The 26,030-nt window shown below is 46.7% G+C and overlaps 3 protein-coding genes across 12 annotated transcripts in view; 1 reads left to right on the top strand and 2 right to left on the bottom strand.

The window, feature by feature from the left end:
• Positions 1-22,528, top strand: part of LOC144327607 (zinc finger and SCAN domain-containing protein 31-like) — a 121,337-nt gene extending 98,809 nt beyond the window's left edge. For 4 of the 7 annotated variants that reach the window (XM_077927977.1, XM_077927978.1, XM_077927976.1 and 1 more), the window contains exons 2-3: positions 21,464-21,971; positions 22,175-22,514. In XM_077927977.1, the coding sequence (XP_077784103.1) occupies positions 21,555-21,971; positions 22,175-22,309 (552 nt within the window). In that variant the 5' untranslated portion in view covers positions 21,464-21,554 and the 3' untranslated portion in view covers positions 22,310-22,514. Of the gene's footprint in view, positions 1-20,103; positions 20,250-21,463; positions 21,972-22,174 lie in introns of those variants that run through there. The other 3 variants (XM_077927981.1, XM_077927975.1, XM_077927979.1) reach the window with 3 other exon arrangements.
• The window catches only part of LOC114589664 (uncharacterized), a 999,511-nt gene that overhangs the window by 207,324 nt on the left and 766,157 nt on the right, over positions 1-26,030 (bottom strand). The window contains exons 1-5 of one of the 4 annotated variants that reach the window (XM_077927893.1): positions 15,678-15,763; positions 13,950-14,457; positions 13,665-13,746; positions 12,285-12,367; positions 10,992-11,118 (exon numbers count right to left, since the gene is read on the bottom strand). The exons of 1 other annotated variant lie outside the window; for it this stretch is intronic. In XM_077927893.1, the coding sequence (XP_077784019.1) occupies positions 10,992-11,118; positions 12,285-12,367; positions 13,665-13,746; positions 13,950-14,366 (709 nt within the window). In that variant the 5' untranslated portion in view covers positions 14,367-14,457; positions 15,678-15,763. Of the gene's footprint in view, positions 1-10,991; positions 11,119-12,284; positions 12,368-13,664; positions 13,747-13,949; positions 14,458-15,677; positions 15,764-26,030 lie in introns of those variants that run through there. 2 more of the 4 variants (XM_077927895.1, XM_077927896.1) reach the window with 2 other exon arrangements.
• LOC144327604 (uncharacterized) lies at positions 4,204-10,965 on the bottom strand. Its single transcript, XM_077927968.1, has 2 exons — positions 10,856-10,965; positions 4,204-5,459 (listed from the first exon to the last, which is right to left on the bottom strand). The coding sequence occupies exons 1-2, from the start codon at positions 10,935-10,937 to the stop codon at positions 4,636-4,638; spliced, it is 906 nt and encodes a 301-aa protein (XP_077784094.1). The 5' UTR covers positions 10,938-10,965; the 3' UTR covers positions 4,204-4,635.

The following is a 26,030-nucleotide window of genomic DNA, read 5'->3' on the forward strand; positions in this document are numbered from 1 at the left end:
ACAAGGTTAAAAATATGCATGATGCTAACATTGATTGTCTCTTCACAGATGAGAAGCAAATTTTTCTGTTACAGAAGTTTCAGAAGTTCCTGGATGGAAAAGGGATAGACCACAAAGTTGCTGTTTCAGCCGAAGCGTGGAACAGGGGGGTCTGTGTGAGGGTGAACAAAGAATTGCAAAAGGGGATGCATGCGCAATTGCTGAGTTAACATTTGCCACATGAATATTGGGCGGAGTCACTAGCGTCCTATCTTCACGTGTGGGTGAGAAAAGTCTCAACAGAGTTGGGATGTTCTCCTTTTGAGAAGCTGTTCCATAGAAAACCTTCTGTTGCCTATTTTAAGGTTTTCGGGTCTCATGTGAGAACAGAAGCTCCAGGTGGAATTTGGTCATGTGGCAGGATTTAAGTTGAACAAGTTAAAAACTAAAGTTCTTGAGAAAAACTTAACACCGAATGAGAAAGAGAGGTTTCAGAATGAGACAGGCTTAACAGTGGTTAAGAAGGTGAAATACTTGGGGATTAATATGACAGCTAAAAATGGGAACTTATTTAAAGACAATTATGAAAAATGTTGGTCGGAAGTGAAAAAGGATTTAGAAATATGGTCAAATTTGAAGCTTTCCTTGTTGGGTCGAATTGCTGCTATAAAGATGAATGTATTGCCAAGAATGCTGTTTTTGTTTCAATCACTACAAATTCTGGACAAAATGGATTGTTTCAAGAAGTGGCAGAGAGATATTTCTAGATTTGTCTGGCAGGGCAAGAAGCCCAGAATAAAATTTAAAATATTAACCGATGTAAAGGAAAGAGGGGGATTTGCCCTGCCAGACTTTAAACTTTATTATGAATCAGCAGCATTCTGCTGGTTGAAAGATTGGCTGCTTCTTGAGAACACAGACATTTTGGATCTAGAAGGTTTCAATAATGTTTTTGGGTGGCATGCATACTTATGGTACGACAAGGTTAAAGCACATAAAGCATTTAAAAACCATATTGTCAGGAAAACATTGTTTAATGTCTGGACAAGATATAAAGACTTACTTGAAAATAAAACCCCAAGGTGGTTGTCACCGATGGAGGCAAAGGCCCTGAAAAAGCTCAATATGGAGGCCAAGTGGCCGAAATATTGGGAAATCTTGGAGCAAGAAGGAGACAAATTGAAATTGCAGAGTTTTGAGAAACTAAAAGATAAAGTGCGAGACTGGCGTCATTATTATCAAATAAGAGAGGCTTATAATTTAGACAAAAAAATTGGCTTCCAGGTGGAAAAATCAAAGTTGGAAACAGATCTGTTAGATCCTAAAACAAAGATACTTTCAAGAATGTATAACTTGCTGTTAAAATGGAATACTCAGGACGAGACGGTTAAATCTGCTATGATTAAATGGGCACAGGACGTTGGACATAACATTATGTTTGCTGACTGGGAACAGTTGTGGACCACAGGTATAAAATTTACGGCATGCAATGCCCTAAGAGAGAATATTATGAAAATGATATACAGGTGGTACATGACCCCAGTCAAGCTTGCAAAAATCTATCACTTACCCGATAATAAATGTTGGAAATGTAAAGAAACTGAAGGTACATTCTTTCACCTTTGGTGGACGTGCCCAAGGATTAAGGCTTTCTGGGAGATGATTTATAATGAATTAAAAAAGGTATTTAAATATACCTTCTTGAAGAAACCAGAGGCCTTTCTCCTGGGCATAGTCGGCCAATTGGTGCCAAAGAAGGATAGAACTTTCTTTATGTATGCAACAGCAGCAAGAATACTTATTGCAAAGTATTGGAAGACACAAGATTTACCCACCCTGGAAGAGTGGCAGATGAAGGTGATGGACTATATGGAATTGGCGGAAATGACTGGCAGAATCCGAGACCAGGGAGAAGAGTTGGTGGAAGAAGATTGGAAGAAATTTAAAGACTATTTGCAGAAATACTGTAAAATTAATGAATGTTAAAATGATGTTGGATTGAAAATAAGTGGTTTTGGTAATAAGGTTAAAAAGAATATGCAAATATAGATAGTCATATGGACGAAAATATATACCGTATTTTTCGCTCTATAACACGCACCTGACCATAATACGCACATCGTTTTTAGAGGAAAACAAGGGGGAAAATATTCTGAATGAAACAGTGGACGTATCATTTTTGTGCTTCATGCTGTGGCCACAGACATGTGATCTGATGGTGAATTTGGGGTGACCCAATGCAAAAATCCTGGGAATCCCTGTGGATCCATGCTTTGTAACCACGTTTTTGCACCACTGCAGCCCCAGGCAACAGTGGGTGCGTGATTTTTGGGGGGCAGGCTGTAGCCATGGACATGCTATGTGCTCTGATGGTGAATTTTGGCTGACCCAATGCAAAGATCCTGAGGATCCATGTGGACCCATGCTTTTTAACCACGCTTTTGCACCATTGCAGCCCCAGGCAACAGTGGGTGTGTGATTTTTTTGGGGGGCAGGCTGTAGCCATGGACATGCTATGTGCTCTGATGGTGAATTTGGGGTGACCCAATGCAAAGATCCGGAGGATCCATGTGGACCCATGCTTTGTAACCACATTTTAAGTGGGGAGGGAAGGAAAAACACAGAAGGCTAAGAATGCAGGAGAGGGCTATAACGTGAGGAAAGGAAGGCAAAAGTTTCCCCCCCACCCACCCACCCAAGCCAGCCAGCGCTCTCTCTCTCTCTCTCTCTCCCTCCCACCTGCATGTTTTCCGGCTGCCTGATATATATATTTTTTAATTGCCTTGACAGAAGAAAGCATTTTAACTGTATTAAGAACTATTTAGCAGCGAAACCTAAGCTTTGCCATCCCTTAAGAGGTACAGACACTGTAATCTTCCAGATCGCATGAATTTACAGGCAAAACACTGTTTAAGGATTTCATCCTTTTAAATGGAAGAAAGCATATTTGAATGCTGTGTGTCCCCAAAAACAAAAAGCAGGAAGTCAAATCAGAATTTTAAGCTGAACCTGTAATCTCTCTTCCCTTCACAAACATTGTTCCCTCCGGAGCATGGAGAGGAATTAGAAAGACGCTCTGCTTTCCCCTCTGCTTGCCTGGAGGGGAGGGGCTTTCCCTGCTCTTTGTTCCGTTTGAGCAAACACAGCAAGGAAACAGAGGAGGGTGGGCAGTAAGACCCTGAGGCAGAATGCAGGAAAGCAGCCACTTCCTCTTTTCAGGTTTCCCTTCTCCGTGAAGCGCGGTTTGATTTTTGCCTGATTTTTCGGCTCCAGGGACCACACATTCGCTCAATAACACGCACAGACATTTCCCCTTCCTTTTTAGGAGAAAAAATCTGCGTGCTATAGAGAGAAAAATACGGTAGTTATAATAGGTTAAGACACAGAGTAAAGACAAATGAAAGAGGGTAAGGTTTTGCTGAAAGGATTTTGTAAACGGGAATACAAAAAGGGGAGGTGTGAAGAGGTCAAGGAAATAAGTAAATGAGCCTAAAGATATTGAAAAATGGATTTTTCTTTAATATTTTTTTTTAGTCATCTGTTTTTTGTATTTTCTTTTTTTTTTCTTCTAGGATTTTTTTGTATTTTTCTTGTTATCTTTTTTCTTTTTCTGTCTATGTTTTCTTTTTAGTTTGTGAAACCTATGTTTATTGTAAAATCCTAATAAACATTTTTAAAATAAATAAATAAATAAATAGATTATTATTATATTATTATTTAATTAATTAAATTGATCAGGTGAGTGTTCTTTCGAAAGAGGCAGGTGTAATCTCCACGGTTGCTAATAGCATAACGCCGAAAGTCTAGTGAAATATGGGGAGCCCTAGAGCATCTGCTTGGCATGCAGAATGTCCCATTGTCAGCCCCTGGCATCTCCTGCAAGGGCTGGACAAAATCCCTGCCTGAAACTCTGGGGAGCTGCCAGTCAGTGAAGACCAGGGGTCCTCATACTATGTCCCATGGGCTGAATCCAGCCCGCCAGGGTCGTGAATCTGGCCTGCACGGCCATTTCAGAACCCACCAAGTGTCCGAGGCTGAAAGCATCTCGCCGCCCGCTCAGTCAGTCCCTGCGCAGCACTGAATGCTGCGCAGGGTAAATGCTACTGGCGTGGTGGCAGCTCTACCAATGAAAGGCCAGGGGATTTCACCCGGGGACGAGGAAGTGAGGCGTTCGCAAAGTAAAGGAAGGATTGAACTCTGATTAATAAGAATACACACAGAGGCTTGAACCAGCAAGACTCTGGGAAGGGTGTGTATAATAATCTCTGTCTGTGTCTCTCTCTGTCTACCCCTCAGCCCAGGTCATTTTATTCACAAAAGAACTTTTACAGAGTGTTCATAAGAACCAATCAGATTTCTTCTGAGCATTTCAACAGACCCCACGTGGGGAAAAGTTAAACTACAAACACTAGTTAAGCATGCATATTTTTGGGAAAAATGAATGAAAACTTAAAAGGAGTGCATTCAGCAACCCCGGAGGTCATAAACAATCAATACATATGATAAGAAGGATGGCCAGGAGGACAAACAAGTCCCTAAATGTGGGGAATTGGACTAGAAGCACCTTGTGGTACCTTCCAACTTGACAATTCTATGATTCTATTACTCTCCTCCTTTCCACTCACCTTGAGAGGACCTTTTGTTCTGCCAGCTCACCTACAGATTAACACAGCAAGGTGTGCTCTGCTGAGCCAGTGTCAAAGGTCTACTGGCAGCTGCATCGTGGATGGAGGAGCATCCCTCAGGTCTGACTCCTGTATGAATTCTCTGATGGGAAGTGAGATTGGATCTCTTACTGAAGCTCTTTCCACATTCCATGCACTGATAGGGTTTCTCCCCTGTATGAATTCTTTGATGGGAAGTGAGAGAGGAGCTATAAATGAAGCTCTTTCCACATTCCACACACTGATAGGGTTTCTCCCCTGTATGAATTTTTTGATGGGAAGTGAGAGAGGAGCTATGAGTGAAGCTCTTTCCACATTCCACACACTGATAGGGTTTCTCCCCTGTATGAATTCTTTGATGGGAAGTGAGTTCAGTGCTCCTACTGAAGCTCTTTCCACATTCCATGCACTGATAGGGTTTATCCCCTGTATGAATTCTTTGATGGGAAGTGAGATAGGAGCTATGAGTGAAGCTCTTTCCACAGTTCACACACGGATAGGGCTTCTCCCCTGTATGAATTCTCTGATGTGAAATGAGATTGGTGTTCCTACTGAAGCTCTTTCCACATTCCACACACTGATAGGGTTTCTCCCCTGTATGAATTCTTTGATGGGAAGTGAGAGAGAAGCTGTTACTGAAGCTCTTTCCACATTCCACACACTGATAGAGTTTCTTTCCAATGATATTTTGTTGATGGGAAGTGGAATGGGAGCGCTGACTGCAGCTTTCTCCAAACTCCAAATTTTTACGTGGCTTCTCCTCTCTGGGGATTTTATCGTGATCACCTTCATTCTCGATTTCTGATTCATCACAATCTGCAATGGAGACAAAAAGGGATTAGAGCCTCAGGAACAAATGGAGAAGAACTTAAGGGAGTTCAGTGTGTTTCTTACCTTTGTTGTTTGTCAATAACCAACATATTTATTATGAGATTCTGTTGAGGTGCTGAATGTTGCTTTGTTTGATATACAGTAGTGGTCAAAATTGTGGAAGACTTCTGGAGAAAAGTGTATTTCATAGGTTTGATGGCTCATAACACTGCTTCTTTTGGAGTAATATCATAAAATTATGCATCAATGGAAATTGTTCAATTACCCGTATTCTATCTAATGCTATAGCCAGATAACCAGAAAAAAGAAGGACAAATTGCTTAGGCTGACTTTTGTCAGTGTCTTTTGTGATTGCTTTCAAGTTGGTTGTTTTTTTTGGTGTTCTTGTAAAACATAATAAAATTATAGAAATGGCACAAAGAGTTGAGGAGGCTTCCGGCGATCGCGGGAGTGAAAGCAAGTGGGATTCCTCAGTGCTGAGAGAATCCAGCTTTTGAGGGAAAAAGGGAGTGCTGCAAGAGCGCCGCAGCCCCCCAAACACCCTTGAAAGGATATTCAAGGGGCAGGGTCCCGGCACGGTCCAAGAGCTTATCCTCCGGCTGCCAAGTAACCTTTTTTTTGGAGGTGATGAGAGCCGCAGGGTAGAGAAGCGGACAGCAGGAGGCCATTTCTATCCCTCAAGAGCGAAGCTCCAAGCTTGCACACAGAAGCGATCAGCTCTCGAACATTAAGAAATCGAATTAGGACTTTTTAAAATACAAATCCATGGATTAGAGCCAATTTGAAGTGGGTAAGGTGGAAAAAAGGAGGTCAGCCTTGCCTGGAATTTAAACTACACAGAAGAACAATCTTCAGAGCGGGACAAAAACGTAAGTCAATGCAAACAGATTAAACTGATAATTTATTTGACTGCCTTTTAAAGGACTATAAGGAGTATAAAGATAGAGAAAAGAGGGAGAGTCATTTGGAAGGCAATTAATAGTCTTATCAGTGAGTCGGTGTGAAATGTTGGGGGAGAAGACTCCGAGAGCTTTCTACTTTTGTTTTTAAAAAGATCTGCCCAATTGGCAGCGACGGACTGATTTATTAATTCTAGCCTGTGAAGAGAGACAGAAGATACTAAGAGGGAAAATACTGTTTCTTTACCTTAATTTGGTGGAAGTTTAAAAGAGGTTTGAGAGGAATTAGGAGTGTTTTTGCCCTCTGAAGTTCATACCCCCCCTCCCTCCTCTGTGGAGTATTTGAATGGGATACAAAGAAGCGAACTGTGCCATTTTTGTATCTTTGATGGGGGAGGCTTTTGCCCTTCTCCTTCTCTTCCCCTCTCTTTGAGATTTAACACAGACTTTTATTCGTTTGGTGGCATCTTATGGATTTTGATTTCAAGATATATCTGGCAGGGCAAAAAGCCGAGAATAAAATTTAAGTTGTTAACAGATTTAAAAGAGAGGGGAGGCTTGGCCCTGCCAGATATGAGATTATATTATGAAGCAACGTGCATATGTTGGTTGAAAGAATGGATGAAATTAGAAAATAGAGATTTGTTAGATTTGGAAGGATATGACAATAGATTCGGTTGGCACACATATTTATGGTATGAAAAAAAACGAGTACATAAAGGTTTCAAAAATCATATTATTAGAGGATCTCTGAGGTATGGGGTAGGTACAAAAACCTACTTGAACCAAAAATACCACACTGGTTATCACCATTAGAGGCGATGAGTGTTAAAAAGATCAATATGACTGGGAGGTGGATAACATATGGAAGTTTAATTGAGAAAGAGGGAAGTAAGTGGAAAATGAAACCATATGAAGAAGTGAAAGAATATGTAAACGATTGGCTGCATTATTTTCAGATTAATGAAATGTTTAGAAAAGAGGTTGCAGAAAGAGGCTATTCTGAAAAAGAATCTAGGTTTCAATGAGAAGTATTGAATAACAAAGTTAAAAATTTATCTATGATGTATAAATTATTATTAGAATGGCATTTGAAGGATGAAGAGGTTAAATCAGTTATGATTCAATGGGCCAAAGACTTTGGATATAACATTCAATTTGATGATTGGATAAAATTGTGGAAGGAAGGGATGAGATTTACGGCATGTACCACAATTAAAGAAAATTTTATGAAAATGATATATTGAAGGTATATAACATCAGTTAAATTAAGTAAGATGTCTAAGGTGAGTAATAAATGTTGGAAATGTAAAGAGAAAGAAGGGACATTTTATCATGTGGTGGGAATGTAAAAAAATGAAGTGCTTCTGGGAAATGATATATAATGAGATAAAGAAAATACTGAAATATATATTTGTTAAAAAACCAGAAGCATTTCTATTAGGAATATTAGGTGGTGAAATAAGAAGGAACAATCAGAAAGTATTTTTGTATGCAGTAACAGCAGCCAGAACTCTTTTGGCCCAGAAATGGAAACAAGAAGAAATGCCTACGATTGAAGAATGGAGATCGAAATTAATGGATTACGCGGAACTGGACAGATTGACAGGGAGGAGTCGCAACCGACGAGACCAAAGATTCACTGAGGACTGGAGTAAATTTACAGAATATATAAAAAATATTTGTGATAATGATATAACATTTGTAAGTTTTCAAAAAGCTCTGTAAGAAGATTTGGTAGAAATATTGTTTAAACAACATGGTAAGAAAGGATATATATAATGCAATATAAATTAAGATCTGTGATAATTACGGAAAATTATCAGACATGTTGATGGAAGTCTAAAAGGAAAAAAAGATATGTGATGAGTTTTTGATGTTTAATGATGTTATGAATTTGTTTTTATTGGAAAACTAATAAAAATCATATTAAAAATGTGTTCTTGTAAAACATAATAAAATTATAGAAATGGCACAAAGAGTTGACTGGTCACCCAGAAAGCGATGTAAAATTGTACTGTTAAGTGAACAAGGCTACAGTTTTGAAGAAATTGATGAAAGATTAGGAAAAACTTAACCAAAGCTGGCATTTCTATATTTTTGAAGAGGTATAAGGAGACTCAGTCACTACAAAATCAGACCGGTAAAGGCAGGGAAAGGTGCACAAAGGCAAGTGATGATGGACGAGTGGAGAGACTGTCCCTACATAGAATCATAGAATCATAGAGTTGGAAGAGACCACAAGGGCCATCGAGTCCAACCCCCTGCCAAGCAGGAAACACCATCAGAGCACTCCTGGCATATGGTTGTCAAGCCTCTGCTTAAAGACCTCCAAAGAAGGAGACTCCACCACACTCCTTGGCAGCAAATTCCACTGTCGAACAGCTCTTGCTGTCAGGAAGTGCTTCCTAATGTTTAGGTGGAATCTTCTTTCTTGTAGTTTGGATCCATTGCTGCGGGTCCGCTTCTCTGGAGCAGCAGAAAACAACCTTTCTCCCTCCTCTATGGGACATCCTTTTATATATTTGAACATGGCTATCATATCACCCCTTAACCTCCTCTTCTCCAGGCTAAACATGCCCAGCTCCCTTAGCCGTTCCTCATAAGGCATCGTTTCCAGGCCTTTGGCCATTTTGGTTGCCCTCCTCTGGACACGTTCCAGTTTGTCAGTGTTTGTCAGAAGAAAATCATCTGGGTGTATACAAGATGACATGGCACAATGTAATGTGAAGTTGAGTGCAAGGACTGGTCAAAATGTTATAATTCTAAGGAAAAAGCCATTGTCATCTCTCAAGCAAAGGTTGAAAACATTAAACCCATGTTAACAGGACAGCGGAACAATGGGACAATGTTATTTGGTGTGATGAGACCCAAATCTCCTTGCTTGGTAGTGATGGCATGACATACGTGAGGAGAAGAATCAGAGAAGATTTACATTCACTTGCATTACACCGACCGTGAAACACCCATATAGTGTGATGATCTGGGGTTGTATGGCAGCAAAAGATGTGGGCAAAATTTACATGATTAATGGGAATGTAAATGCCCTAAAATGCATAAATGAAAGACTTGCTCCCAAACTGAAGCGTTCCTCAGGTGATCTTTTCCCAGATGCTGAAGCATATTGTCAGGGAACTGCCATTGGTTCAGGAGGGAGAGAGGAAAAGCCGAATGGATTACAGAGAGCCTCCAGGGATCGTGGGAAGCAGCTCCCCTTCAACGGAGGAGAATAAAGACGCCTCCAGTGGAGAGGAGCTGCAGGAGTCAGAAGAGGCAAGGCGGTGCCAGGAAAACTTGCCTAGGCAAAGCGGGGAGGAGAGGGGTCCTCCGTTACCCACGGCCTCCTTGCGCAGAGAGGGGAGGCGCAGACTGGGCGTCAAGAAGCTGCTTTGCTGGGGAAAGTTTAGGAACCGCCCACTCACGGATTCTGCCAGCGACTGAGTCAGCCACGGGAGAGTGGCACTCCGGATGGATAAGGTTTATTTTGGCAGCAAAAGCAAGGCTTCACAGCCAAGCAGGGAGATATTTGCCTGCTTGCTCTCGAGCAACCCCTTGGAAACATTACACACACACACACACACACACACACATATATTCTATTTTCTATTTCAACAGGATTCCGCTCCATGTCATGTTGCTGCTGTGTGCAAAAGGTGCTTTCAAGATAAAGATATTACACTGCTGGAATGGCCTGGGAATAGCCCAAACTTTAACCCAATCAGAAATCTATGGAGCCGACTAAAGAAACTGCAGAACTAAAAACTTGGTTCATATCATGGGAAGGCATTGTAAGGCCTTAATTAAAGCTAAAGGTTGCCAATGGTTATGACTGCTGTTCTAATAAATACTCCTTCATAAAAGTTCTTTCATTACAGTGGTGCCTCGCAAGACGAACGCCTCGCAAAACTCGCAAGACGAAAGAGTTTTCCGTTTTTGAGTCGTTCCGCAAGACGAATTTCCCTATGGGCTTGCTTCGCAAGAAGAAAGCCCATAGGGAAATCTCCGAGGACCTCTTTTAAAATGCTGGCGGTCGGGAGCAAAGACTTTTGCCCCCCACCGGCCTTCAGAAGAGGTCCTGGACCTCTTCTGAAGGCCGGCAGGGGGCAAAAGTCTTTGCTCCCCCCCGCCTGCCTTCCCGGGACAGCGGAAGGAACACTGCTGTTCCTCTAAATTAGAAAGCTTTTTTGTATGTACAGCAAGATAAACCATCGGAAGATGCAGACGTTGCGTCTTCCTTGTCTCAGCAGAAAACGAAAGTCAGAAAGAACGAAGAAACAGCTTTCCCGGATGTTGAGAAAGCTCCTCCCCAGATGCAGGACACTCTGAGCTGTTAACCCTGTAAGCTCTAAAGCTCACAACTTATCTTTCCTAACAATTCTGAAGCTGACATTTAAGATGGCCTGGGCAGTTCAGACCAGCCTGGCCGTGGTAGAAAAAGGAATAATTTGAGGAAGATTGTTCAAAGAAAAAACTGTAACTTACTGTTTATTGTGGGGGTGTTAGGTTCCCAGGTGTTATAGGGGGCGCTGTTGAGCTCTGTGAAAATATATGAGGTTGGTTCCATAGAGGTATGTTTTGAATTTCCAGGCAGATAGGATGATCCCACAGGGAGCCTTACCAAGAGAGGCCACGATCCCACGAGTCTCCTCCATGACGTCCTTATGCAGAGCTCTCTGGTCAGGATCCAGCAACGCCCACTCCTCGTCCGTGAAACGAATGGTGACATCTTCAAAGCAGACTGGACCCTAAAAGAAAAAGGGAATTGTCCTCCTCTGAGACAGCAGAAATATGATCTGCTACACAATGCTCTGTTCTTTCCTTCCTGTAAATTGCGGTGTTGTTTCAATAGGATTCCTTTGCTGCACATTTTATTTATGGATGCTTATTTTATTCTGCCTTTTAATTATGGGTATCCGTCTTTGTGCAAATAGGTGGTACTCCACCTTGTGTTTTCCAAGTCATTCTGCCTATGCAAGCATTCCAGTTTCCCCGATGGAAGGATCCACTTTCTCCTCTCCTCGTGAGTTGTTCTGGGAAGGTTCCCTCCCAATGCCCTAGAGCCAAATTCAAGGGGTTCATGGGGGCATGGAGAGGGGGAGGGGAGGAATGGGGGGCAGGCTCCATTTTCCAGCGGATGGCGCTGGTTAGGTGAATCCATGCCACTATTTGTTCTCATTTGTCCACTTCTTAGAAACCAATTTTTGCATTCAGTGATCAGTCTAGAAATAAGATAAGCCTATTTTGGATGGCCATCTGTCTTGGATGATCTAGTAACGCAGGGGGTTGGACTTGATGACCCTTGGGGTCCCTTTCAACTCTAGGATTCCATGAAAACTGCAACTACAGATGAATCCTACTGGCAAAATTCAGAAGGCTGGTGTCAGAGTTATATGGGTAGGAAATCCCACAGTACACAGCTGGAGTTCACACTCTCTTAACAAGAACACAATATTCACAGACCTGGCTGAGTTTTGGGCCTCATGAGAACAGCAGCTAATTCCCAGAGGGTCTGTCAGTTTGCATAATCTAGCAGAGATTCCTGCAATGCAAGGGGTTTCCTGGCTCTGAGAGACAAGCCGGGAGACTCTCCTGACTCAACTCTGTCTCTCGATCTTCCTCTCCCACTTGCCTCCTTCCTCTTCTGCCTCTGATTCTGGACTGCATTCTGACACAGAGTCTCCCAGCTCACTAAGCCCTGTTTCCCCTTCAGCTTCTGACACCTCCTCTTCCCAGGCTTCTCCCTCTTCCGCCTCTGACCGCTCATCCTTCCTCCACCTCCACTCCTTCGGCTCTGAGCCGTCTTCCCTTCCTGCTTCCCTGGCTGCTTCCTCCCACCATTCCTCTGTGCCCAACCAGTCCATGACATTGCTCCATCCCTCAGCCTCTGTCCCCACAAGGCAGCTTCCCTGACCTGATCTGGTTCCACAGCCGCTGCTTCCCTTCTGCTTCCATGAAAAGGCGGATCAGGAGGTCCTGCTGGCATCCTTCTGTCACCTGCAAGAGAAAAAATGTAAACAGGACGCCAGGAGTGCCTGCTTCTCTTACAGGGGAAACAGGGCATCTCTAACTACAGATGGGCCTTTGAGAAAGCCATACTTGCTGAAAGCATTTGGAGGTTTGTGCCCATTTCATATGTTAGATGTGCAAAAACCCATCTCCCCTCCTCTGGACCCTTGTTCCCAACTGTCTCCCTGCAAAACAAGATGAAAAGAATATCAGTGTTTGTAAAAAAAAAAAAAAGGTTCTGTTGGCATAAAAGAGTCCCCGAGAAGAGTATCCTTGCAGAGTACTGGTGTAGCTGCTCTGTGAGTCGCCTACTGTGGTCCTCTAGGAGTTCAAACTGTTCCAGTAGCCGATGCTGAGTGCTTTCCTGATCCTCAGATCCTAGCTGCCCCAGCGTCACTGCAGACAGTTACAGCTTGCCACCAACTGCTCCAACGCACAGCCACTGGCTCCATACACCACCAGGACTCACCAGCTCCCTGCTCAGATGCTGTCAGTCGTTTTGCACTCTGCACAAGCTCAGAAACACTGGGCCCATAACCTGTCAGTGTTTGTAAAAAAAGGGGGGGTTCTGACCTCCCTTTGTTGCCTCAGCCTGGTCCTCGGACCCTTGTTGGCATAAAAGAGTCCACAAGAAGAGTATCCTTGCAGAGCACTTTCTGCTTTTATTCTTAAAAGCCTTTCTGCAAAAGCGACTGACCAACTGTACACACTGTTGGTTTCTGCTTCCTCACTGAGCAGCGAATGCATGTCACAAGACATTGTTTTGCATTCCACACTCCAAGTTACTGTTGGATTCCCACGGGAATGGGAGACTGGATGTGACGTACACTGGTTTGCTGTTTTTCACTCTTCTCTCGGTTTCTTTGTTAGAGAGACAGGTTGCTTCTCTGCTCTCACAGAGGCAAGATGCATGTTTGTATTCTCTCAGCATAGAGTGGAAATAAAGTTAAGAATGTGGCACATACTGCTTATCCTTCTGCTGTGTGGACTACTCTGCTTGGGCTCAAGATAAGAAAAGCCTGTATCAGCTTCAGATGGGCCGAAGCTGGTCAAAATCTCACACACACATCAACACTACCAGCTTTCACCAACCAACCAACCCAAACCAAACTAACATTTCTCACTCTATATATACAACCCGGTGCAGGCCGCTGACTCATGCTGACCCAGCTTTTTAAGCATTAAAGAAACGGAGGCCAATTTTTAGCCATGACAAAGAACCCTCAGATGAGTTGGAAAACCAACAGAATGAGACCAAACAGAGAAACACCACCTTCCCCCTTGCCCAGTGCCCTCTCTCTGGTGTCCAACGGAGGCCTCTCTGCCTCACAGGAATCCAGGTCCATTTCTGCAAAGAGATCCTTTCCCTGAGAAAGAAACAAGGATTCAAAACAGAGAATGGGGAGAAATATTAGTAAAAGAATGACAAAGACAAAAACATTCAAGGTGTTACATCTCATTCCATGGATGCCTTCCCATAAAACAGATGGGCCAACAGTAGAGCATTATGGGATGTTCTCCATCCTCTTTGGAGCCCCTTGTGAGTATCCAGAGGAAAGTCTCTTCTCACCTGCTTTCTCTCTGCCTGCTCTCTCTCCTCTGCCTGACTCAGGAGGAAACCTTCGGCCAGGGCCACCGCCTGCGAACTGGTCTCTGCTCCACAGTCCCTCACCCAGCTCTCCATCTCTGGTGGAAGGACAGCCAGAAACTGCTCCAAGATCACCAGGTCCAGCATCTCAGCTTTCGTGTGCCTTTCTGGCTTCAGCCACTGACGGTCAAGGTGGTAGAGTCGGCTGCAAACCTCTCGGGGTCCTTTGGCCTCCTGGAAGCAGAACTGCCTCACCTGCTGGCTCTGCACCTCTGAGCAGAGGGTGCTCTCCTCACCCAGGATCTTCTGCACAAAATTTTCCCAGAACCCCCCACTGCTCCCAGTTTGGATGTCATGGCCTCTTCCTGTTCCAGGGCCAGCTGAGTCTTGCTCATCCATCTGTGCTCTCAGGAAGCCTCTGAGAGATCGGAAGAAACCTTTTGGTCTTCTGCCAAGTTCTGTCTGTCTGAATGAAAAGCTCTAGCAAATCCTACAAAGCAAATACATTGTTCTGTTACAAAAGTTGTACAATATCAGGAGAAGAAAAAGGTTCCCTGAGCAAGCATGGATGTGTCTTGCTGGGAACTAGGGCTGGACTGCACCGCATCCCAGACCATGAGCTATCTTTTTGGGGGGAAAGTGGAGTAAGAGGAGAAGAAATATGTCTCTAGCCTTCTAGCAATGCAAAATGTGGAGGCAACTGAAGGGATTTCTGGGAAATGAATCAGCCTTGTTGCTCCTGCCTTCGAGTAAATGCAAGAAGTCAGAACTGACTGACAAGGGAATAATTTGTATCTTGTGGGAAATGGATGCCTGGCTCTAGTGGGGGTCCTCACCTGGGGGTCCTCAGGAGTTGCTCCTCACCCCCACCCCCACCCCACCCCCACTCCTCTGCTTCTGTCTCCTTTTTTTGCACTTGGACTCTCTGCCGCTCTCCAGACAGACTCCTGGGGTGGGGTCCCTTTTTCTTTGCTCTGAGGGCCAGGTATGTATCTGGAAAACCCCAGAGAGCCAAGTGGATGAGGCCAAAGACACCTCCCTTGAAATTTAGGCGGGTAATTTAGTATTAGTATTCTGTTAGATAGCTTAACACACAGAGAGAGATAGATGCCAAGGTCCCTGGAGGCTCAGTGAGGAGCAGCGCCCATTTCCGGCTGCTTTGCCAGCAACAATCCCTTTGGGAGAGAGAGGATGTGGTCCTGGGATGCCCTGCTCTGGGTGCGAGGGGATTGCTGCAGTGGCCTCCGTGGGGAGCTGCCCTGGGAGACACTGGGAAACTGGTCCCCAATGCAGCAGCCAGACTCTGGGCTGGGATCCCTCTCTTTATTCCTGGCCTTTCTCTCCCACCTTTTTTTGGGGGGGGGGGGGGCTAGTCCACCTCCTCGTCTGGTTTTGGAAAACCATTTGCAGATGTTTCCTCTGTTGTGCAATGAGGCTGAGCGATGTCACACAGAGTTAAAGTCCCAGGGACTCCTTTGTTTAAAGAAGGGAGATCTTTTCTGAAGGGGGGGGGGCGGAGGGTCAAATGAGTTTGGGATCCTCTGATCTGCAGGAAGGAGAGCGTGGCAGACCTGGCCCCTCCCTGGCAGGACCCTCCCCTCCCTGACTTGGGGTCCCCCCCCCCTGCAGGAGCAGATCCGGCCCCCCAGGCCCCCTCCCCCGCTGCAGCCCTGGGACCCCCACCAGATCCCAGAGAGAGAGGAGACTCACCAGATCCCAGGAGGGGAGAGCGAGGCAGCCCTTGCAGCAGAGACACAAAGCAACCCCCCTTCCTTGCAGAAAAGGACTGGGGAGGGAGGGGCCTTGGCTCTGGAGGACCTCGCCCCCCCTTGCTTCCTGGCCTCTCTAGGAAGGCAGCTCACTTCCCTTTAACCCTTGCCAAGCCGAGTCCCCCCAGCTCAGCCCTCTCTCGCTTGGCAGAACCTCAGATTTTTATTATTTTTTATGGATTAAGGGGGGCTGCTCCCCCCCCGGCTACGCCTATGCCCAGATATCCTTTGGGGCAGGGGTGTCAAACTCAAAATCATCGGGGGCCGCATCAGCAGTTTGGTCACCCTCAAAGGGCCGGTTGTATCTGTAGGACTATGTGTCCGCTCTTTATTATCATAAATTATTGTCACTGCATTTAATTATTACTGTTTTTTGTAATAATGTAAGTAATAACTAGTTCTGAAAGCAGAAACATAGTCAGAATAATGGCAGGTAGATATTCAAATGTACAATTATTGTACAATTTATTGAAAAATGATTTTTGGTAACAGACAGTATTTTTTAAAAAAAACATACAAATATTGCCAAACACTTTTTATTACACATATGGCAAACACAAGGCATTAACCTTTTTTTAACTTTTCTGACTAGATGGCTGACATCGTTTTCCTGAGGTCAGTCCATCAATGTCTGGCGTTAGGTCTGACTGTCTTTTTCAAGCTGTGACTTCCCGCGGGCCTTGTGTTTGACACCCGTGCTCTAGTGCAAAGAAGGGAGGTACCACCATTTCTGGCACCTGGGAACGCAACTGCACTGCCAGAACCTCAAGTGTAGAGGGGAGTGACACAGAAGACACACTCACACCACCTTAGGCCAGGTCATAATCCCCAGTTCCTCCAGCTTTTTTATACTCAGCTGGCAGGGTGCTTCAATCTTCACAGGGTCCCTAGCCTTCGTTTTAAAGAGCAGCCTCCAGGATGCACCACCAAGACAGATCCCACCTGAAAGTACTAAAAGCATGCACTTCCGTGGGGATAAAGATATGGGTGTCACACGCCCGTCAAAATACTATTGCAGCAGCTACTGTGGGGTCATGGGGAGTAAGCGCTGCTCTTCCTCTGTTGATGGCAGGGAGTTTCCTGCCTGTGGTGAGGATTTCAGCATTCAGCATGCTCCCTCTGGACTACGTTCCCATGGGAGGTCCACCGATCCACCAACCTAAGGCAGGAGACTGAGAAGAGATATGATCGCCATCTTCAAATGTCTAAGGGGCATTTCGCATGGGAAATGGAGCAAGCTTGTATTCTTCCATTAGAGAAGGTAGGACTCGAACCAGTGGATTCACGTTACAATAAAGATTTTGACTAAACATGGGAAAGAACTTTCTGCTGGTAAGGGCTGTTCAACAGGGGAATGGTCTCCCTCGGGAGGTTTTTCCCTTCTTGGAGGTTTTTAAGCAGAGGTGGGATGTCTGTCTGCCATGGATGCTATGGCTGAGATTCCTGCACTGCAGGGGTTGTACAGTACTGGATAGCCCTGGGGATCCCTTCCAACTCCACGATTCTATTAGGATCCCTTTTATAAAAGAGAGAACTTTAATGGCACGGCCATTATTTATTTCGGCTTCTCCCAACGGGGCCACGAAGGATCAGAAAAGCTGAAGAAGAGACCCTTCCTCAGAGGAGGCGGGAGACCACCGGACCCGCCGAGGAGGGGAATCCGGCCGCCTTTCCCTCCAGAGCTTCGCCTTTTGCCCCGGCCAAGTTGCGCCGAGGGCGCCTTGCGGGCTCTGCGTGGCTTCAGGCGGAGCCTAGGAGCCACTTCCCAGCCTGGAGGGCAGGCTGTGCGCGGACCCCGCCACTCTCGGGGCGCGACCCAGACCCGGCTGCCTTCCACGGCCAGCAGAGGTAGGCCGCTGCTTCTAACCCGGCGGAACTGGGGCGTCCCGGGCACAGCGCCGCGCTCCCCGCTCCTCCCGCCCCCTTCTCCCGGGTGCCCCCTCCCTCCTTTGTTCTCCGGAGCCCTGCCTCCCCCTCTCCCCCAGCTCGCCTATTGGCTCACGCAGCCGCCACTCGGGTGGGGGCCCGCTTTGGCCCCGCTCCCCGGCCGCCGAGAGAGAGTGGGAGCGTGCGGGGCTGGGCTGGGCGGCCGGGCGTCTCCTTCCCTGCGCTGCTTCGGCCGCGTCTGCAGCCGCCGTGGGACCAGGCGGGAGGCCAGTCATGCCCAGACACTGCCAGCCGCTCGGAAGGAGCCGTCGCTCCGCCGGGCAGCGCCTGCCTGCACGCCCCTCGCTCCCTGCGCCGAGGATGGCGGGGGCGCCGGGCGCAAGGCAGCGCCGGGGCTGCTGGGCAAGCGGCAGATGCTGATGCAGTTTGGGGAATTCCTGTCACAGGGAGCAAGGCAGAAGCGGAGGATGACGGGGCACGTTCCCCGGGGGAGCGGGGCCGCGGCTGCCTGGCCAGTTTCACCCCACGATCCTGGAAATGCTACACGGGCCACATGACGAGGTCTGGCGGGCCGGATTCGGCCCGCGGGCCTTGTGTTTGACACCCGTGCTTTGGGGGGTGAGGCTCTAGGCTGGACTCTGAGCATCTCCCTCCCTTGGCCGGAAACCAGAGGAAGAGCTTGCAGGGAAAAGGGCTTTGCAGGAGGCAAGGAAGCTCCTCCTAGAATTCAGGAGTGGAGAGATAGGAGGGGATCCCAGGGTCATCTAGTCCCACCCCCAGCAAGGCAGGAATCTCAGCTAAAGCATCCATGGCAGATGGCCCTCCGATCTCTGCTGAGAAACCTCCAAGGAAGGAGAGTCCACCACCTCCCAAGGGAGACCCTTCCCTGCCCAACTGCTCTTAGGTGTCCCTCAAGGCAGCGGGTCCTGAGTTCTAGACCTGCTGAAACAATCGCACTGGCTGCCAAGGAGGAACCAAGCAAAGTTCAACATAAATAAATCATATTCACATCATAAATGAGTAATACTTTCCTATACTTGCTTTTTATACTAATAGACAGAAGTATGCCATTCCCTTGTCCAGAAATGCTTAATTGCTAATTCAATGGACTGAAAATGGATGGTTATTGTTATTATTATATTTAGGGAAGCTTTTAATGTTTGAGGGACTATTGTATTTTAATATTTTGTTGGAAGCCGCCAAGAGTGGCTGGGGAAACCCAGCCCGATTGGTGGGGTATAAATAAATTATTATTATAATTAATTAATTAATTAATTAAATTGATCAGGTGACTGTTCTCCTTTCGAAAGAGGCAGGTGGAATCTCCGTGATTGCTAATAGCATAACATTGAAAGGCTAGTGAAATATGGGGAGTCCTTGAGTATCTGTTTGGCATGCAGAATGTCCCAGGGTCAACTCCTGACATCTCCTGCAAGGGCTGGACGAAATCCCTGCCTGAAACTCTGGGGAGCTGCTGCCAGTCAGTGTAGGCCAGGAGTCCTCATCCAGCTCGCCAGGGTCATGAATTTGGCCTGCACGGCCATTTGAGAACCCGCCAAGTGTCCGAGGCTGAAAGCATCTCGCCGCCCGCTCAGTCAGTCCCTGCTGAGGTAAACGCTACCGGCGTGGTGGCAGCTCTACCAATGAAAGGCCGGGGGGTTTCGCCCGGGGACGGGGAAGTGAGGCGTTCCCAAAGTAAAGGAAAGATTGAACTCTGATTAATAAGAATACACACAGAGGCTTGAACCAGCAAGACTCTGGGAAGGGTGCGTATAATAATCTCTGTCTGTGTCTCTGTGTACTCTCTGTCTGGCCAGGAGGACAACAATCATTATCACCTTTATGTGAGACCTGTTTCCTGGCCCTAAAATTAACAGCCTAAGATTAACATATCAGAAAAGCTACAGCAAAGAAGCTGCCCACTGTCTTTGATGACCCAGGACGCCTGCCTGTCAAAGTGGGTACGTGACTTGTGAAGAAAGAGAAATGGAACAGGGATGCAGAGGAGTGGATTGATCAAGAATCATATGAAAATAGTTTAAACCCAGTCAACGCAATGCTTTCATTGCTGACACAGATGGCTTACTCGATATTTGTTATAAATCCTCATAGCAATCCCACCTGATCACCACAGGAAGTGTTGTCTTTTGGCTTGAAGAGCGAAGCTGAGGTTGGCGGAGGAAGGCAGACTTGGGTCGATTCTCTTTCATTACATAGAGGTTTACTTCAAGGGTGGGAGAAGGAAGCATAGTCCTATTTCTGTGAGTGGAGCAGGGGTCTTTCCACTCATGTGGTTTACATGCTCTGAAAGTTGGGATCCATTTTGTTATTTTAATTTTAAAAGGATGGAGTGGAACCGGATATTGACCATCTTGTTAGCCAAGATTCTGCCAAGCGAGAGAGGGCTGAGCTGGGTGGACTCGGCTTGGCAAGGGTTAAAGGGAAGTGAGCTGCCTTCCTAGAGAGGACAGGAAGCGGGGGGGGGGGCAGGTCCTCCCGAACCAAGGCCCCTCCCTCCCCTGTCCTTCCCTGCAAGGAAGGGGGGTGTTGCATTGGTGTCTCCTGCAAGGGCTGCCTCGCTCTCCCCTCCTGGGATCTGGTGAGTCTCCTCTCTCTCTGGGATCTGGTGGGGGTCCCAGGGCTGCAGCAGGGAAAGGGGGCCTGGGGGGCCTGATCTGCTCATGCAGGGGGGGGGGGACCCCAAGTCAGGGAGGAGAGGGTCCTGCCAGGGAGGGGCCAGGTCTGCAACACTCTCCTTCCTGCAGATCAGAGGATCCCAAACTCATTTGGCCTTCCGCCCTCCCTCCACGCTTCAGAAAAACAATGACTTCCCCGAAATCTCCCTTCTTCAAACAAAGGAGTCCCTAGGACTTTAACTCAGCGTCATTGCACAAAAGAAGAAACATGTGCAAATGGTTTTCCAAAGCTGGACGAGGAGGTGGACTAGCCCCCCCCCACACACAAAGAAAACCCCACAGGGAGGGAGGAAGAAAAGTGGGAGAGAAAGGAGAGGAGTAAAGTAAAGAGAGGGATCCCAGCCCAGAGTCTGGCTGCTGCATTGGGGACCAGTTTCCCAGTGTCTCCCAGGGCAGCTCCCCACGGAGGCCACTGCAGCAATCCCCTCGCACCCAGAGCAGGGCATCCCAGGACCACATCCTCTCTGTCCCAAAGGGATTGTTGCTGGCAAAGCAGCCGGAAATGGGCGCTGCTACTCCCTGAGCCTCCAGGGACCTTGGCATCAATGGCTGTGCGTGTGTGAAGCCATCTAAGAGAAGCATCATCATCATCAAACTACCCATCCTTTACTCTGAGTTTCAAGGGAGATGTCTTTGGCCCCACCCACTTGGCCCTCAGGGGGTTGACCAGATACATACATGGCCCTCAGAGCAAAGGAAAAGGAACCCCACCCCAGGAGTCTTTCTGGAGAGCGTTGTAGAGTCAAAGTGCAAAAACAGAAGCATTGGGGGGGGGGAGCAACTCCTGAGGACCCCCAGGTGAGGACCCCCACTACAGCCAAGAATCCATTTTTCAAAAGATACTGATGACTCCCTTATCAGTCATTTCTGTCTTCATGCATTGATTGGAAGGCAGGAGAAACTAGGCTGATTAATCACCCACAAATCCCTTCCGTTGCTTCCCCATTTTGCATTGCAATATTCCTTATAGGAGAACTAGAGGCTGCTTTCTCCTTCTCCTCTTTTTAAAGAAGATATCTCATGGTTTGGGCTGTGGTGCCATCCAGCCCTGGTTCCTGGCAAGACCCATCCATGCTTCCTTACAGATTCTGTTGTTTCTTCTGAGCTACAAATTCTGTAACAGAACAATGTATTTGCTTTGTAGGATTTGCTAGAGCTTCTCATTAAGACGGACAGAACTTGGCAGAAGACCAAAGGGTTCCTTCCGATCTCTCAGAGGCTTCCTGAGAGCACAGATGGATGAGCAAGACTCAGCCGGCCCTGGAGCAGGAAGAGGCCATGCCAACCAAACTGGGAGAAGTGGGGGATTCTGGGGAAACTCTGTGCAGAAGATCCTGGGTGAGGAGGGCACCCTCCGCTCAGAGGTGCAGAGCCAGCAGGTGAGGCAGTTCTGCTGCCAGGAGGCCAAAGAACCCCGAGAGGTTTGCAGCCGACTCTACCACCTTGATCATCAGTGGCTGAAGCCAGAAAGGCACAAGAAAGCTGAGATGCTGGACCTGGTGATCTTGGAGCAGTTCCTGGCTGTCCTTCCTCCGGAGATGGAGAGCTGGGTGAGGGACTGTGGAGCGGAGACCAGTTCCCAGGCGGTGGCCCTGGCCGAAGGTTTCCTCCTGAGTCAGGCAGAGGAGAGAGAGCAGGCAGAGAGAAAGCAGGTGAGAAGAGACTTTCCTCTGGATACTCCCAAGGGGCTCCAAACACGATGGAGAACATCTCATATTGCTTTAATGACGGTCCATGCTTTTTCTTGGAAGACATCCATGGAATGACATCTGACACCTTTAAAGCTGTTGGCCCTGACATTCGTTTTTTAATCCTTCATCCCATTCTCTGTTTTGAATTCTTGTTGTTCTTTCAGAAAAGGGATCATTTTGCAGAAATGGACCTGGATTCCTGGGAGGCAGAGAGGCCTCCGTGGGACACCAGAGAGAGGCCACTGGGTAAGGAGGAAGGTGGCTTTTCTCCATTTGGTCTCATTCTGTTGGTTTTCTAACTAATCTGTGGGTTCTTTTCATCTTTTTTTGGGGGGGCACAGTTGGGAACAAGGTCCAAAGGAAGGGAGAGGTAATTTTGCACAACTAACATATGAAATCGGCACAAACGTCCAACTGCACTCAGCAGGAAAGGCTTTCTGAAAGGCCCATCTGTAGTTAGAGATACCCTGTTTCACCTGTGAGAGAAACAGGCACTCCCGGCATCCTGCTTACCTTTTTTCTCTTGCAGGTGACAGAATGGTGCTGGCAAGACCTCCTGATCCGTCTTTTCATGGGGGCAGAAGGGAAGCAGCGGCTGTGGAACCAGATCAGGTCAGGGGAAGCTGCCTTGTGGGGTCAGAGGCCGAGGGATGGAGCAATGTCATGGACTGGTTGGGCACAGAGGAACGGTGGGAGGAAGCAGCCGGGGAGCCATGAAGGGAAGATGGCTCAGAGACCAAGGAGTGGAGGTGGAGGAAGGATGAGTGGTCAGAGGGGCAAGAGGGAGAAGCCTGGGAAGAGGAGGTGTCAGAAGCTGAAGGGGTAACAGGGCTTAGTGAGCTGGGAGACTCTGTGGCAGAATGCAGTGCAGAATCAGAGGCAGAAGAGGAAGGAGGCGAGTGGGCAGAGGGAGGTCGAGAGGGAGAGATGAGTCAGGAGAAGGAGGAGCCACCGGGGGCTCCCTCTCCTTCTGCCAGAATCCACCCTCCCTGCTTGTCTCTCAGAGCCAAGAGAGGTCTAACATGGAGGAGCAAAGGCAGGCTGCACACTGTTTGATCACTTGTCAGAAACCCCAGAGAGGAGGGGGCTTGGAAAGCTGTGGGGAGTCGGGGCCTTTACTCTCAGCAGCTGCTTTTGTGGAGGAAGAGACTCAGGGAATGAGCTGCTATTCTCATTAGGCCTGAAACTCAGCCAAGTCTGTGAATAAAGTGGTACCTCGGGTTACATACACAGAAATAGTGCTTCAGGTTAAAAACTTTGCTTCAGGATGAGAACAGAAATCTTGCTCCGGCAGCGCGGCAGCAGCAGGAGGCCCCATTAGCTAAAGTGGTGCTTCAGGTTAAGAACAGTTTCAGGTTAAGAACAGATCTCCGGAACGAATTAAGTTCTTAACCTGAGGTACCACTGTACCGTGTTCTTGCTGATAAAGAGTTAACTCCAGCTGTGAACTGTGGGATTTCCTGCCCAGATAACTCATACCAGTCTTCTGAATGTTGCCAGTAGGATTCATTTGCAGTTACTGCTTTATTTCTACATTGACCATGGGCTGCTAAAATAGGCTTCTGCGCTTTGGAGAAACCATAGCCAGCAGTGGCCAGGATTCTCCTAGCCAGCCCCATCAGCAGCACCAAGAGAACTGCCCTCCACTCCTCCCCTTGACGTTCCCTCCCCAGAACAGTGCATGGGGAGAGTAGAGGGGGCAATAAAATAAATGCCTAATAAAAGAATTCCTTTGTTAAAAGAAGCTTCCATTATTAAAGTGGGAAGCAAAAGAATCACTTAAAAAAACCACAGCCATTAACAGGAAGGAATGAACAGAGCATTGTGTAGCAGATCATATTTCTGCTGTCTCAGAGGAGGACATTTCCCTTTTTCTTTTAGGGTCCAGTGTGCTTTGAAGATGTCGCTGTTTGTTTCACGGACGAGGAGTGGGCGTTGCTGGATCCTGACCAGAGAGCTCTGCATAAGGACGTCATGGAGGAGACTCATGGGATCGTGGCCTCTCTTGGTAAGGCTCCCTGTGGGATCGTCCTATCTGCCAGGAAATTCAAAATGAATATCTATGTGATGAACCTCCCAGATTGTGACGGAACTTATAAGACCCCCACACCTCACCTTGAATGGAAGACTGTCAACTGTCTTCTCCCTGAATGTTCTTCCGACAGTTATACTTTTTCAAACAATTATCAGGCTGGTCTGAACTGCCCTGGCCATTTTAAATGTCAGCTTTGGAGTTGTTAGGGTAGTTGAAGTAGCTTCTGTCAGGTTTTCTGTTTTTATTTTGCTCCTCTCAGTCTTGGGTTGACCAAAGAGATGACTGGCATTGGAGATGGAGGCGATTCCATGATGGGGTCAAAAGAAATCCATACCAGAGAAGAACTAGGCTTTTAAAATCTCAGGTTCCCATAAATCTGTTAAAGTCTGTCAATAAAGGCAATGAACTCACATCTAATTCCCTTCATTTCTTCTGCTACCGCAAGTAATAATAATAATAATAATAATAATAATAATAATAATAATAATAATAATATCTTTATTGTCATTGCCCCCTTCGGGGACAACGAAATTACTTGACTGCTCCATAAAAATACTAATTAAACAATACAGTATAATACAGCAAGGGAGATTAGATGACTTTCAAAGTCCGGGCTTCCCATTCAGGGCCGAGATCGCTCTGGAGAAGAAGCTGTTCTTAAGACGGCTCGTTCTTGTCTTCATCGTCCTGTATCTCCGTCCCGACGGCAGGAGCTCGAAGAGACAGTGACCAGGATGCGATGGATCTTTTACTATGTCCAGTGCCTTCCTATGGCACCTTGTGGCATAAATCTCCTCTAAGGTGGAGAGTGGGCAGCCAACAATGCTCTCTGCTGCCTTAACAACTCTGCACAACCCCATCCTGTCCTGGGTAGTACAGCTTCCGTACCACACACATAAGCCATAAGTGAGCACGCTCTCAATGGCACAGTGATAGAAGGCAAGCAGCAGTTTCTGCAGAAGATGGTTTTTCCTTAGTATTCTCAAAAAGTACAGTTTCTGCTGCGCCTTCTTCACAAGCCCCCTTGGGTTGACACTCCAGCATTGTTCAATACTTGGGGGCTGTATTTCTTCCCGAGGCTTCAATCTTTTTCTCTCTTCATTGCAGATAGTGATGAATTGGAAATCAAGAACAAAATTCCCAACGTGGAGAAGCCACATAAATCTTTAGAGTGTGGAAAGGTCTTCAGTCAACACTCCCATTCCACTTCCCCTCAAAGAAATCCCATTTTGAGGAAATACTATCAGTGTTTGGAATGTGGGAAGAACTTCAGTCAGAAGGAAAATCTTACTTCCGAACAGAAATGTCACAGTCGGGAGAAACCATTTCAGTGTCAAGATTGTGAAAAGAGATTCACACAGAAGGAACATCTCAGCTCCCATAAAAAAAATCATACAGGGGAGAAACCATATCACTGCTTGGAATGTGGGAAGAGCTTTAGTACTAGGAAAGAATTCTGTCAGCATCAGAGAATTCACACTGCAGAAAAGCCATTTAAATACCAAGATTGTGGGAAAGGTTTAAGTAAGAGAGCCCGTCTCACTTGTGATCAAAGAATTCATGCAGAGAAACCATATCAGTGTGCGGAACGTGGAGAGAGCTTCAGGGGGAAGGAAAGCCTCACTTCCCATCAGAGAATTCACAGTGAGGAGAAACAATTTCAGTGTCAAGAGTGTGGAAAGATATTCAATCACAGGGGCAGTCTCACTTCCCATGAAAGAATTCACACAGGGGAGAAACCATATCAGTGCTTGGAATGTGGAAAGAGCTTCAGTATGAGCTCCAATCACACTAAACATCAAAGAATTCATACAGGGGAGAAACCATATCAGTGTGTGAAATGTGGAAAGAGTTTCAGTACAAGCTCCAATCTTACTTCCCATCAAAGAATTCATATAGGGGAGAAACAATATCAGTGTGTGGAATGTGGAAAGAGCTTCAGTCATAGCTCCCATCTCACTTCCCATCAAAGAATTCACACTGGG

The sequence above is a fragment of the Podarcis muralis genome, chromosome 4, assembly GCF_964188315.1.
Source record: "Podarcis muralis chromosome 4, rPodMur119.hap1.1, whole genome shotgun sequence".
Classification (NCBI taxonomy): Eukaryota; Metazoa; Chordata; class Lepidosauria; order Squamata; family Lacertidae; genus Podarcis; species Podarcis muralis.

Excerpts from the sequence above, each read along its gene's own strand:
- LOC144327604 (XM_077927968.1), bottom strand. The coding sequence starts at position 10,937 with ATGGAACCAACCTCATATATTTTCACAGAGCTCAACAGCGCCCCCTAT. Across the intron at positions 5,460-10,855 it reads TAACACCCCCACAATAAACA|ATTGTGATGAATCAGAAATC; the intron begins GTAAGTTACAGT and ends TCTCCATTGCAG.